This window comes from Ammodytes marinus (genome assembly GCF_949987685.1).
Source record: "Ammodytes marinus genome assembly, chromosome: 6".
In the NCBI taxonomy this organism is placed as follows: Eukaryota; Metazoa; Chordata; class Actinopteri; order Uranoscopiformes; family Ammodytidae; genus Ammodytes; species Ammodytes marinus.
The window spans coordinates 6,066,719-6,080,425 of NC_137235.1; the positions used below are offsets into that span (position 1 = coordinate 6,066,719).

General features: G+C 41.7%; 1 protein-coding gene across 1 annotated transcript in view; it reads right to left on the reverse strand.

The window, feature by feature from the left end:
- Window positions 1–13,707, reverse strand: part of nr3c2 (nuclear receptor subfamily 3, group C, member 2) — a 77,060-nt gene that overhangs the window by 12,272 nt on the left and 51,081 nt on the right. The window contains exons 4-6 of the mRNA XM_080030211.1: window positions 7,936–8,052; window positions 4,735–5,079; window positions 2,895–3,039 (exon numbers count right to left, since the gene is read on the reverse strand). Of these exons, the coding sequence (XP_079886337.1) occupies window positions 2,895–3,039; window positions 4,735–5,079; window positions 7,936–8,052 (607 nt within the window). The remainder of the gene's footprint in view (window positions 1–2,894; window positions 3,040–4,734; window positions 5,080–7,935; window positions 8,053–13,707) is intronic.

The window sequence follows — 13,707 nt, forward strand, 5'->3', positions numbered from 1 at the left end:
AATAAACCTATCCGCAGACCTGTACATCTCCCCTAAGCAGCACTGTGCATTTGAGCAGTTTTTTGCAAAGTGCAGCATAATATCATATGATACAACTTTGGGCTGGAGTTTCTTAAATCTTCACACGTGTCTCTCTCTCTCTCTCTCTCTCTCTCTCTCTCTCTCTGCTCTCTTCCTGAAATCAATTTTGCTGAATCACTGGCCAAAATGAGCTGCTGGTTTTGGGGAGGAAAGAAAAAAACTGGCAGAATTTCCTCCCCTTCCCTCCTCTCTCTGTCTAGCTAACTCTCTCTCTCTCTCTCTCTCTCTCTCTCTCTCTCTCTCTCTGTCTAGCTATCTCTCTCTCTCTCTCTCTGTCTAGCTCTCTCTCTCTCTCTTTCAGTCCCTCCGTCTTGAACTCACTCCCTTCCTCTGTTACTATGGTAAAAGATTCAGGAGGGAGCCGGACCGAACTGAGGAGAGAGAAAAAGTTCAGATTCACCTTTGGCTGGAAGAAGCCAAGACAATATTGTTTGTTCAGAAACGCAGTGCAGACCAATCAACTAAAATCTAAAAGGGAATCACAATTTCATTAGGAAATACAGTCAACTGCAATCTTAGAAAATAGCTCCTAAATGTATTTTGATATTGTATTGTATCCTTTCTGTAATAAAGAAAGGAGAAATGGGGTTCCGGAGATACATCAGAAATTATTCTGGTGCATGTGTTTGATTGACAGCCAATCTAGCTGGGGAACTGTGGCACAATGTAAATTATCTTGCACCAGTAACTGCAGTTTACAAGCCAAGGGCAGACAGTGTTATGTTAGTAGCAATATTGACGAAATAAGGAGCAGAACATATAGCCTCTGGACCGACTGACATTGACATTTGCAGGTAAGTTCTAAGCTGGTCAATGTGCAAACAGCGGTCTAGCTAATTAGCTAATTAGCCTGAATCTGACATTTAAAGTAGCTGCTGCTTTCTGTGTCAGCATCAGCCAAAGACAGTTGCATTTTGCTCTCTGAGAATGCAACTGTCTTAATATTGTTAAGACATGCAGGGGTTACGTCCAAATACACGTACCTCTTTATTTGATACCTTTGTTTAACAGGATTATCAGACATTGTAACATCATTCACAGGTCGGAAAAGCATTATAGGTCCTCTTTAATGAAAAATGCACATCTGTCTTTGCAGTATTTACTCTAAATCAATGAGAGATTCCACTGTAACAGCTGAGTGAGTAGACAGTCTATTCAATAAATGCCCTAATGTACTGTATGTCCTGGCTCTATAAGCACTAAGTAGCTATGGAAACTATTGGACACTGTCTAACCCCCCATCACTCGAAGACTGAGTGGACTCAGCAAAGTTATGGACCAATTTTCGTACACATTTTCTGACTAATGTATCAATGAAATACACAACAGACCAACTACTGTGTGTTAACAACAAGCAAACAACACACCCAGACCCTGTAGCAGACCCTATAATACACAGTGGTGATGGCAGTGTCATCCAGACTTGTCAAAATCACTTTTTGTACGAATCAGTGAATATCTCCTCACGATTGACCAAATACCTGTCCGTACTGTTTGTGCAATTACAAATAAAGCACTCTTAATACACAGCCTAGGCTAAAGGCATGTTGCTAGCTACGGTGGGCCTCCTTTATTTACATACCCTTTTTGTTCATACCCATTTACAGAGCCTAGGCTGTGTAGAAAAAAAGTGATGTCAGTATTCTCTAGAATTGCTGACTCCACCATTAAGTCTGTTGTCGTCTAACAGAAGAAAACACACAATTCTTAATAAACTGTGATTCCCTTGACACTAAATTGATCAAAGGGTAAGAGGATATGTGGTGTGGCAAACTAATGCTTTCCCAACTGTACTGAGTTTGAACTGATACAGCACAGGCTCCCAGAGTCCGAGGCTGTGTAACACCATGGCATTATCACCGCTGTTTATATATTTATTTTGGACAAACTGACCCACTGTGACATTGACATACAAAAGCTATTAGTTGGAGCTTTTAAAGCTGCCCCAGATTGAACCTACTCCTCTACAGCAGACTGCCTGCAGAGTGTTTCATTCATTCTCTAAGGTTCAATTCAAATCAGCGGCCGTGTGCTACAGCTCCATCCAGAAAATGCCCCGACATACACTTCCTTTCCTCTTGCTCTCTTCTTCAAACATATTAACACAGATCAAGTGGGCCACTGACTGCCTTGGTTGACTTTGATCATCTGTGCCTGACGGCAGTACGGCTCCGTCTAAAAGTACAAGGGTATTTCCTTGTGAAATTGTCAGAAATCAGGTGAAAGATCATCACATTGTTTTAACGACTTCCTGGAAACAGAATTATTACAACAACAACAAAAAATATGTCAATTTAGGTCCTTTGAATGATTTCAAGTAGGCTCAAAATAGCACAGCAGCCAAATACACTCCTCACTCTCCAAATTCCACTCGCAAAATTAAGTTTCCTTCATGAATCTACATCTGATGAGCTACCAAAATGAGCAGAAGCTACTAAACACTAATAGTCAAAGCCTGACTGTTCAACCAATTACTATATTGGCTAATTAAATACTCTGAAAAACATCATTTATAACATCTGTAATATAAATAATCGTGTGTTGGACATCAGACAACATCAGATATACTTAATACGGTTAAGTGCTGGCGACACTTTGCGGAAATGTCTGCTTATATTTTGGTGCTACTATGACAACAGTTGAGACTGTACGTGGGTGACCTCTCTTTGTTACATTTTGAAAAGATCAAATAAATTGTGTACATCAAGAACTATTTAATATGTGGGCCACTGCTTAATGTCAGGACCAATGCATTTCACCAACATCAGCATCATGTGTTTTGGAACACTGCAGATATGAAGGAGTAGACCTACTCGTTAAAGATGAGGTCTGGGGCAAAGTAGAGCATCTGTCCGTTGGTGTGTTTGTAGGAGCGCCAGCTGAGGCAAAAGGAGGACAGACACATCCATGAGTACTGGATCAGGGTGATTTGGTCCTCAATGGGCAGGCCCCGGAAACCTGACGACACACACACACACACACACACACAAGGCACATGAGAAGACGGCACTATCTTTTAATGTAGCTGACACGCACCAGATGAAGAGGCATTTTTAATCAGGTTACCTGTGTGTTTGTTCATGTGCACTACGTACCGCGTATCTTTGCTACAGCGAGTGTGTGTGTTTTTTTTTAGCTAATATTTGTTTAGGCAAGATAACCACTGAGCGTTCACCCATTCTTGTTTCATGCAAATCCCACAAGGCCTCCAGTTATTGGCGTGTTGTCTATGGAGCGCCAAAAATAGAAGTGGAATAGGAAACTCGCCAAACTCAATCAAACTCTGACAAGAGAAACTCCTCCTCATGCAAAACACAGGGTAACTGAGGACACGCCAGTACCTTATCGAGGCTCGCAGACTATTTTAAGGGACTATATGCAAAGTACAATAATTGAATAAAAGGTGTATCAAATGCCTGGGGTAACGCTGGGTTTTCAGTGCATTAGATAAAGGAGCAGAGGGCTGGATGACATCAAAAGCGTTTGCCCATTGACAAACAAGTCTGACCTGCGAACATATTTTTGGTACTGGCATCATTGTTCCATGTTGCCCTGGGTGCGTGCCCTGCCACGTCCAAAATGTAAGCCCAATGCGCGCAGTGGCATATCTGAAAGTCGAAGGTAGGTACTCATTTTGACCCTTCCGTCTGGCTCCCCTTCTATTTATACGTCCGGATATGGCAAGCAGACACCGTGGAGGTATCAAATATTTGCAATACAGCAAATTAAACAGCCTCAAAGAGCTACCTGTGAGGCATCTTTCAATATGTCTCTCTCACTGACGGGTAATTTAGGGACAGCTTGTTTATTTTTCAAACAGTTTTTTTCCCTCTTCCCCTGATGTGGTTTTTTAACGCGTGGAAATGAATGAGATTGACATTAGATTTTGTGTTCAACATCACATCTGAGGACGCTGATGTAAATGAGCGTGTGTTTGGAACGTCTTAATCTTGATTCTATTTAATGGTGAAACAGGATTCCCCTTCTAATCGCGTTGGAGCTTGACTGGATCATTTTCTCACCTAAAATTTTTAAATGAAAACTGTGCACGCCGACTTAAAGTAGCATTTCTCAAAATGTTGAGATCAAAAGTGAAGATGTGGGCATGTTATCTCTTCATTAAAACCCCAGTCCATAATAACTGTAGCGACTCAAACCTCATTTAGAAGACTTGATATATATATTTTTTTTAAAGATATTTTTTTGCATTTTTCATGCTTTATTGATAGTGTAGAGAGTAGACAGAGGTGAAATGGGGCAGAGAGGGGAGTGACATGCAGAGAACGACCGCGAGCGGGAATCGAACCCGGGTCTGCTGCTGGGCCCGGCCTGGGGGTGGCACGCCCTACCAACTGAGCTAAGGGTGCCCCGAAGACTTGATATTTTTAACAATTTTCTCTCATCTGTAAATAAAACTGACTAAATGTAAAAATGTCTGACATTTGCACGGTCAAGAGCATTCTATTGCACTGAATTGGATTAATCTAAGAAATGTATAAAAGCACTTTTTTTTATCAAGAGCGAAAATTATTTACCTGAAAGTACAAACCAAAATACTTCAACCGCGTAATATAAATTTTTTAAATGTAATTTCTGTGAAGGCACTTAAAACAGCATATAGGCCGCCTCAGCCCATACTAAGACACTACTAACCTGGAAGTACTTTGGCCCACTTCACCATGCGTACCATCTGCTTGCCGGCCAGGCGGTTGAGGCTGGACAGCAGGTGGTCGGTGGTGTCGGGCTGTGTGTTGTCATAGCCAGAGTAGACCTCTTCTGGCTCTATCAGCTCCAGCACGCTGCAGATGGAGGGAGGCAGGAAAGGCGTGACCGACCCTGGCCCGTGGGGAACCAGGGCCGTGGCAGCGCTGGCGTTCAGCTCCTTCTCAGAGGAAAGGTAACCGCCTCCCACTACACCTGTGGCGGTCTGGCCGTCCTTAGAGCCCTGCACGTCTTCATTGACTCCCTTCAGCTTCCCTAACTTCTTGGACTTTCTCGCTGTGGGAGGGGAGACACAACAGCAGTTATTAAAAAGGTGGAGTCGGCCAATTCTGGAGAATGCTTGTTGTCAAAATCACTTTTTGTTCAAATCAGGGAATATCTCCTCACAATCCGCTAGCTCGCGCTGAAAAATGTAATCTTTCGGCTGGTCCAGGGATCAACCTGGTCTCACACGTAACACACACATTTTCAATCTTGCCACTGTTGTCCACAAACTCTCCATCAAGGTGGAAGCTAGCTATCATGCTACAGACATGGCAGTTATCAACACTCTATCTAAGCTATAATGTCTCAGTTATGTTCCAGCTTTGTTGCAGCGCTTGTTTACAGTACAGACTTGACTCAGTTAATCTGTTTCATAGTTCAGTGGCCATGGCGTGTGTTGACTGCTAAGTCTTTTGCTCCTGTCACACTGCTGCTGTTTGCATTGGGATCAGCTAGATCTGATGCTCATAGCTAACTAGCTAGTGAATGAAATGTACGCTTTTGTTTGAACTGAAGCTAAAATGTGGCTTTCCACAGTGGTAGTAATGATGTTTTTGGAATTAGCTATGCAGTGAAATGATCTGACTTACTTAACTCGTGTCTGCATGCTACACTAAAAGCCCTAAAAGTTTTTTTTAAACATTTGTAACACTGTCCTGAGGATAAATCAAAGTACATTTTGTCTTGTAATATGCTATGGCTTTTAATTATTTGTTGCTAAAAGGTCATTTAGTGTGTTTAAAATGTATCCATTTCAATTCATACAAGCTATTCCCCACCAGTTGTTGGAGGTGCATTGATAAAGGGGAACCATATGGTGGCGTATCTCCCCTGTCTCCTCTGTGTTGAGCCTGTAAATGTACGTTTTATGGGAAGGGTCAATGTTAGGGGTGATCTATTTAGGTTGACTTTGTTATGCCCACTCTTTTGCTCTGCTCTCCTTTAACCCCATTATACGTACTGTATATATACTGCTCCAAATACCAAGTCAACCCTACTGCTGCAGTCGCACAGTAAAGCATTTCATTAAAGCCATTTTAAAGTCATATTTCCCTCCCAGCATCCTACCCGAAGGCTCTCATGATAAAGTTCATTACTGTCACTCCCTAATTGGCCCTGTGTGTGAACACTGAGTATGCTAGTGGGGAGCAATGATGTCACAGAAAAGAAAAACGGACTCTGGTAATACTCTGTATACACTCAATAATACAGCCATTCCACATTAGCCGTGTTGACAGAAACATATATACAAGCGAGTCAAATTGGCCATAAAAAAACAAGCGCCCACACATTGAAAGTGCAGAAAATGTATCATGAAGTGCTTTTCTGGAATTGATTTTCTCAATCAGGGCCCATTTATTCATTTTTATATTGTACTATCAGAGGTTTGGATTGGCTCCAGGATTGAACATTTGTGATGTGATAGCTTTATAACATTCAAAAGGCACACAGGCCTTGGAGGAAATGCAAACAAGAGGATCCCTCACCAGGGAAAATGATAGTAGTTAGTCATTTTTTGCCATCACTGTGAGCACTTCATTTTTAAGTGGCCGCACTCAAAGTGTAATTTATATGATTGTTGACAATAACCAAACATATCCCTCCAAATTGAAAATATTTCATACTGCGCTATAGGTCTCTGGTGTTTGGGACTTGGCTGTTTTGCATCATTATTAAAGTGTGTGTATACTATTTGCTGTGGATTTTTCAAAACACATTTGAATCTGCATGACATCAAGTGTTTAAAACTATTCCCTTATTTACTCAAGATCATTAATCCCAACATTATTTCATTGGAAAGAGTTTTTTTTAAAGGATGACAAATAATTTAAAAAGCCTTGCCAAGGATTCCAGTCATTTGGCTGTACAACTGAACTTGATTGGACATGACAGGAGATAGTTTTTATTGCATTTCCAAGTGACAGAGTTTTCATCAACCGATAGCTTGTGTAATATAAAGCACCTAAGATAAGGGATAGAGTCTGTGCTGAAATATCTTCAAGAATAAAATATTCAATATGAACTGCTTTAACACTATCATCTCAGTGCCTATCTACGTGAAATTAAATTGCTGGTGTTTAACAGGCAGAGAAATAGTAAAAGTCTGCTCTGGCACCATTTCACCAGAGGGTAACATTTAAATAAAACTTTATGAAAAGTAGATCATGATTTAGAAAAAAATTAAAACTTTTTACAGTTGTTCCTGTAAGTGGTTCGATTTGACAGCAAGTCAAGGAAAGTTGCCCACTGCCTTGGATACATATTGTTTCGATTAGCAAAGATTTCACTTTGGATTCATTTAGAAGACTGACAAAAAATGACTCAACTGAAGTTAATTGACAGCACTTACAAAATCCTACACATTTTTTTAAATTTTACATTGATGTTTATATTAATATTCATGTGGTGTAAAAGTTGATACCTTGGGGAGCTATCAAGTATGCTTTTAGCGTTGTGTTTACCACTTTAACCGTGAATTAGATCAAGCCAATGGCAATAAATGAGTTCATTATACGACTGATGTGCCTCATCATACAACACTGTAACTTGTCTGCGGGCTTCGTCAGCTGGCATTGTACAGAGAGCAGCAGATCTACACACCTTCTGTAGATGCATTATGCATATTGTGCTAGGATATAATATATGCACGCACGCATATACACACACACACACACACACACGCACACACACACACTCAAGCATCTTATGACTCAGCATCCTTGGGCCTCCTGTGACTACACCAAGACCTACTTTTTCATATCTACAATTTTCTAACAAGCAGAGAAAGCACGGCCGACTCACGCCTTCACACCTGGGACACGTGATGTGACGGGGCAGATCTGTAATGAGGCGAGTGTGACTGCTCACCTCCGAGGTTCATCCCCGCCTGGAGACACTTCCGTACGCGACATGCCGGACAGTTTTTCCTCCGGATCTTGTCGATGATGCAGTCGTTCCTCCCGGCACACAGGTAGTTGTGCTGACCTACACAAAGACAAGACAGGGAGATTACAAGGCTGCATCTGTATAGGCTGACGTAGAATAGCAGGGATATTTTTCAAGGTGATGTACAGCAAAGTGATACAAAAAAGAGGAGGATAAAGGAGGCTTAGACTTAGTATACAGTATAGATGTATACATATTTTTTATATATCGATCAAGTTTATACATGGTAGACCTGTCCGTGATACCAGACATGTATGACAACTCTCTCTTTTGAGTATTTTTAGTTGATAAACAATGTTTCAATGTTTAAAAATATATATATATCCTTTCTTTTCAGCTAAATGTTTAACTTTCAAAACCCCAATAAAAAAGGAAGGCTAACTTTACTTCTAAATAATATTAGTAGAAATTTAATCACATGAAGAGATGAACATTTTAAATTCTCCTGTAGAATCTCTGTAGGTGACTGTTGTAATGTAGGTCAACGCACAGGAACCCATGAAATCCCTGGCAGTATCTGAGATCTGCGTTTTTCCTGATCATCGCCGTGAAAATGATTGAATTTGTGATTATTCCGCTCGCACATTCCACACCGCATGACTAATGGTGTATTTTACAGTATATGGCATGAGGGGCATGAATATTTGCTGGAACCAGGGGACACTGGGCTGCAGCAGCTAGACTCGTCCTGACAGTGATGCTAACATGGCGAGAATCCCTCCTGCCTCCTGCCTAGCCCTTAGCGAAAGCCAATGATCTCCCATTTCAGAGCGCTTCCTTCCGCTCTACTGCTTCTCCACTGTACAGCTCCCCTCCTCTCCTTCTCATCCTCCACTCTTCTCCTCCTCTACGCCTGCATCTCCATCCTTTCTTTTTCCCTTTTTTTCTATCCTTCCACACGTCCGCCAGCCTCAGAGCGCCATACGCCCACACACAGACAGGCTCAAGCCCGTGCACAAATACAGTCATTCACTCCCAAACACACACACACACACACACACACACACACACACACACACACACACACACACACACACACACACACACACACACACACACACACACACAGCCAAAGCTGCTCCACTTGGCAACTGTATTAAAATAAATAAATAATTGCACATGTTGTATCTTGCTTTCACAAACATACAAAAGGATGGAGTGGTATAGTGTGGTGTAGTGACCACAATGACCCGCGGTCTATTAGAGTTGATGTCAGAAGTTGTGCGCACATGTCAGATTGTGTATAAGGTCGTATGCATGAGCACGTTTGCAAATCAGTGCCTATCAGCTCATATTTTCCTGCATGTTCGTCTGTATTTTCTGGGCCAGACTTCCATGTTTTTTGGGCCTGGAAGCTTGTGCGTTGTTTAGATGCAGTTTTGACCAAACACATACATTCTGTGCATTGCGTTTGTTGCATGGACAGTATACAGTATTTGTATTTGTGTGTGGGGACTGAGCAGAAGTTGTTTTGTGAAGCTAGCGGGAGCAGTGCGCAGTGTGTCTGTCTGGCTGCTGCCAAAAGCCAAGGAACCGAGCTGCAGGAGGAGAGGCAGCAGCTGTAGCCCCACCACTATTTCTGGCTAAATCACATGACCGTTACATAAGCCCATTTTTCTTGCTCTAAAAAACAGTAAACTGCGACACAGGAAGCACAACGCAGCCATCCCCTTCCCCACCCCCCCCCCTTGTGCATGCATGCACACACACAAACATAGTCGTATAAACACACACACACACACACACACGTGCACGCGCACAAACTCCCGCTTGGATAGGCCTGACCAAATGGCAGTTCTGAAAACTCTGGAGCCTTCCTCCCAACTGTTTTTCTCATTCCCAAAAATGTTGTTAATAATTGGTAGAGTGAAGCATGCTCCATGGGACAGGCAAACTTGTGTATTCACGCGACTGTGTGCGTATTTGAAAGGGAGATAAGTTGTTTATTTATGCACGGTGTGTGTGCATGCACTCACATGCACTGACACTTCATGTTTACCTCTGAATATGTGCATTGCTTATCAACCCAGCTGCACGTGGATGGAATAGTTGTACATAACTTGTTTAAGCCTTAGTTACCCTGGAAAATGTCCTCTAAAATGATCAAATCAACCTTCTTTCATCTCTTGAAATTTCATTACCATATGCATCCAACCCTAACATCTATAACTTCTGTTTTTACAGTAAAAAAATTCAATAACACCAAATAACGGCATTTTCCATGAAACAGATACAGATTCCTCAGATAATGTATTCAATTTAACATCATTGTGAGAAGTCCTTTCTGATGGCACAATGTACAGTCTGTCAGCATCCTGAGTTAAATAGAGTCCACTCACTCACATCCACTTTTAGCTAATGATCTCACAATCTGGCAACCACCCAGCGAATGGTCTCTGTTGTCTGTCTGTCAGCTCCAGCATACATCACTTATGAGGACATTGTTCTGAAAAGGGAAATGCTCTTTCCTATTGGGACCCCCATTTAAACACAGAGTAATTTGCCCTACACACCTCCTGCCGTCGGCCCCGCTACTGCACATCCGCTTTCCAAACAACAGACAGACTTCAGGCTTAGCTAAAATACGGCTTTAACCCTGACGTGTTTAAATAGCCACTAGACACAAGTGGTCAGATCCCTGATTGTTAAAATAGCTTCTCCGATAGAGGAGTTGTTGACCCCTATCAATAAAAACTACTGAGACGCAGTGGCATTTAGCGCTGGCTGGAGATTTCTCTGTTTAAGCCGCTACTGCTGCAGACACACAAAGATGTTATAGAGCTAACGGGTCTGCTGAAATCTATGTCAATCCCAAGGATTAATGCCATTCAATTCTCTGCCTCACAAAGCGTTTGGTCAAAATTCGATGACTGTCATTCATCCGTATTATGTAACCTAAATGACATGACCCAAAAAATACCAAAACAACAAAAAAACAGGCTAAGGAGATGTAATTTTTGTTAGGGCTGGGCCAGCGGTATGCAAATCACTGCCTTGCAATAGCTCCACTACTCCACTGCTTTAGATAACACACAACCAGCTGTGTTGGATGGGGATCTCCACAATTAAGTGTTGATCTCCACAATTAAGTGTTCCTGTCTGGATCCTTATAAGAACGAGAGAGTGCAGATTAGAAGTTAAAATGGGATCTAAGTAGAAGCTGCTATTCTGTTTGCCAATGTCTCCACTTCTATAATAAGGTGTTGTAACTCAGACAGTTGTCTGGTGCATTTCTTTCTCACACAGATGAGAATTCCCTTTTCTGCCTGAGTACATAATGAGTTTAGTCATCATTCAGGCCCCAATTAGGTGTTTGGAAATGTAAAATGTACAAAAGCAGCCAGTTGTGGCAGTGTTTAAGAGAGATGCAGAATCCATATCTTACAGCACTCTCATATACAGTGCATTACAGCTGTATTCCCAACATTCCCAGTATTCCCAGCCACATCAATTAAGACATGCAAATATCAATTGGTTTGAATTCAGAAAATTTGTATTGTCTTACAACTACAGGTTAAAACACATTTGACTTTCTTCCAGATCAACTCAATCAAAGAGGGCCGCCAAAAAGATTCAATTCTTAAAGTGACTACGAGGAACTTTACGTGCATTTGTTTAGGAAGCGAGTGAAAGAGAGGATGCATTGTGATGAGGTAAGGTATGTATATGTGACTACGTCAGATTAATCATTTTAATACAACAATGGTGAAGCAAACAAAAAACTTTGATGTTTAGATGTTGTTCCATTGAGGAAACAAAGCCTTTTCCTGTCTGCCTTCCATAAATCGATTTACGCTAAATTTGCTGCGAATCATACCAGAGCAAAGGCATTAATAAATATGATTTTCGCTGATGGTCTTGTTTGGTGTAACAGATCATTTATAATCATCAGAGGAAATATTATATAGTATCTTTAAACGAAAACTGGAATAATTCCAGTTAAGTAGGCCCGTTCAGTTTGGTCATCATTTCTGCTACTGCTTTACATGTACTGTATTTGACATGGGCCTTTACAGCACAGAAGGTGGTGGTACACTAAGTTAAGACCATGAACATGTTAATAATGCCATCAAACAGTTATGTCACAATACTACTGTATGTACTGTATCTTTAACAAACCAATCATCAGTTAATAAGACACTGATATAAAGGCCTGATCAGATTGCCGCTGCTTATTTGGTTGAATACAAAAGGTGGAACCCACTGACTGCACTGGATCCTTTTTGCATTGATGTCAAAGAACAAAGGTATCACCAGGGGACAGGAAGAGATGCCCGTCAGATTATATCCACCGGAGAGGTCAGCCCGGGCCAGGGGAACTGAGAACATGGAGGAAGTAATGTGTGCATAAGTGAGTGAGTTATATCATCACCCATGCACCCAACACACAGCACACCTGCTACTGTAATAACACACTCTTTACAGTCGACAGAATGCTGAGGATACATACTGCAGTGCTGAAAATCATTACGCAATTAAGTGGTCCAGTCATTTGACGAAAAAAAAAACTAAAAAAAAATCAACGGCAACTTGGATGAGTATTGAGGTTTAATTTATCAAGCTAAAAAATATGCCAAACATTTGCTGGCTTCAGCTCCTCACATGTGCTGATTTGTGCTGCGTTTTTTCTGTTTTACATTATTGTAATTGAACACATTTGTGTTTCTGCACAGCTGGTTCCAACAAAACAAGCATTCTGGAGAGGTCAAGTTAACCTTGGGAAAAGTTTGAATGGCTTTTTTTTCTTAAATAACTGGCAGAATCGTTGTTTAAGAAAAAAATTATAATTTTGCTGTATGCCTCACATATCGTGTCTATTTTTACAGCGGTAAGGACCGGAAAAACGCTCACTGGAGTAGTAAATGTTATAGTATATGTTGCATAATAGAGACCCTTCCTCTTCCTGCATTCTCCAACCTAAATGCCTATTAGTAAATATGGGTCACACACACATGCTTACAGAAAGCTTGGCGGATTAGATGTATACATAATGCTCTACACCTGAACATCTTATGGAGAAGAGTGAGCCAAAGTATGTGTACTGTATGTGTGTGCCAGCGACTGTGTTGTTGTATGTTTGTTGGATGCGGTCTCTGATCAAAGAAGCTCTGCTGTGAGACATGTGTTGGCTAGCTGGGATCAGAGCACACTGCTAAATGGCTTCACTCCAGCTGTTGATACATGAGCCACACACACACACACACACACACACACACACACACACACACACACACACACACACACACACACACACACACACACACACACACACACACACACACACACACACACACACACACACACACACACACACACACACACACACACACACACTCACAACCTGAAGCATTCACTCCAGCGCTGGAGGGAGGCCTTGTACTCTCCTCAGATGACCTCTCCAACAGAGGCGGTACCGAGGAGTAGGGATCTCTTTTTTTTCTCGGGATTGACACCAGCGCCATGGAAACCACTAGCCAGTCACATTGCAGAACACAGTGAGGCCATAACAAGGTTGACTAATGTCTCCGTAAACCTCTCAAGTTCAATAAGAGACCTGCACACACAAAGAAAACAGCTCACGAGCTAAAAGAAGCGCCTTTAGTAATTTTTTTGCAAGGCCCAGACATGCCAAGCCACTGATGACATGTGAATAATAAGCTGGCGTGTTCAACTCTTCAAATGTGCACCACATGG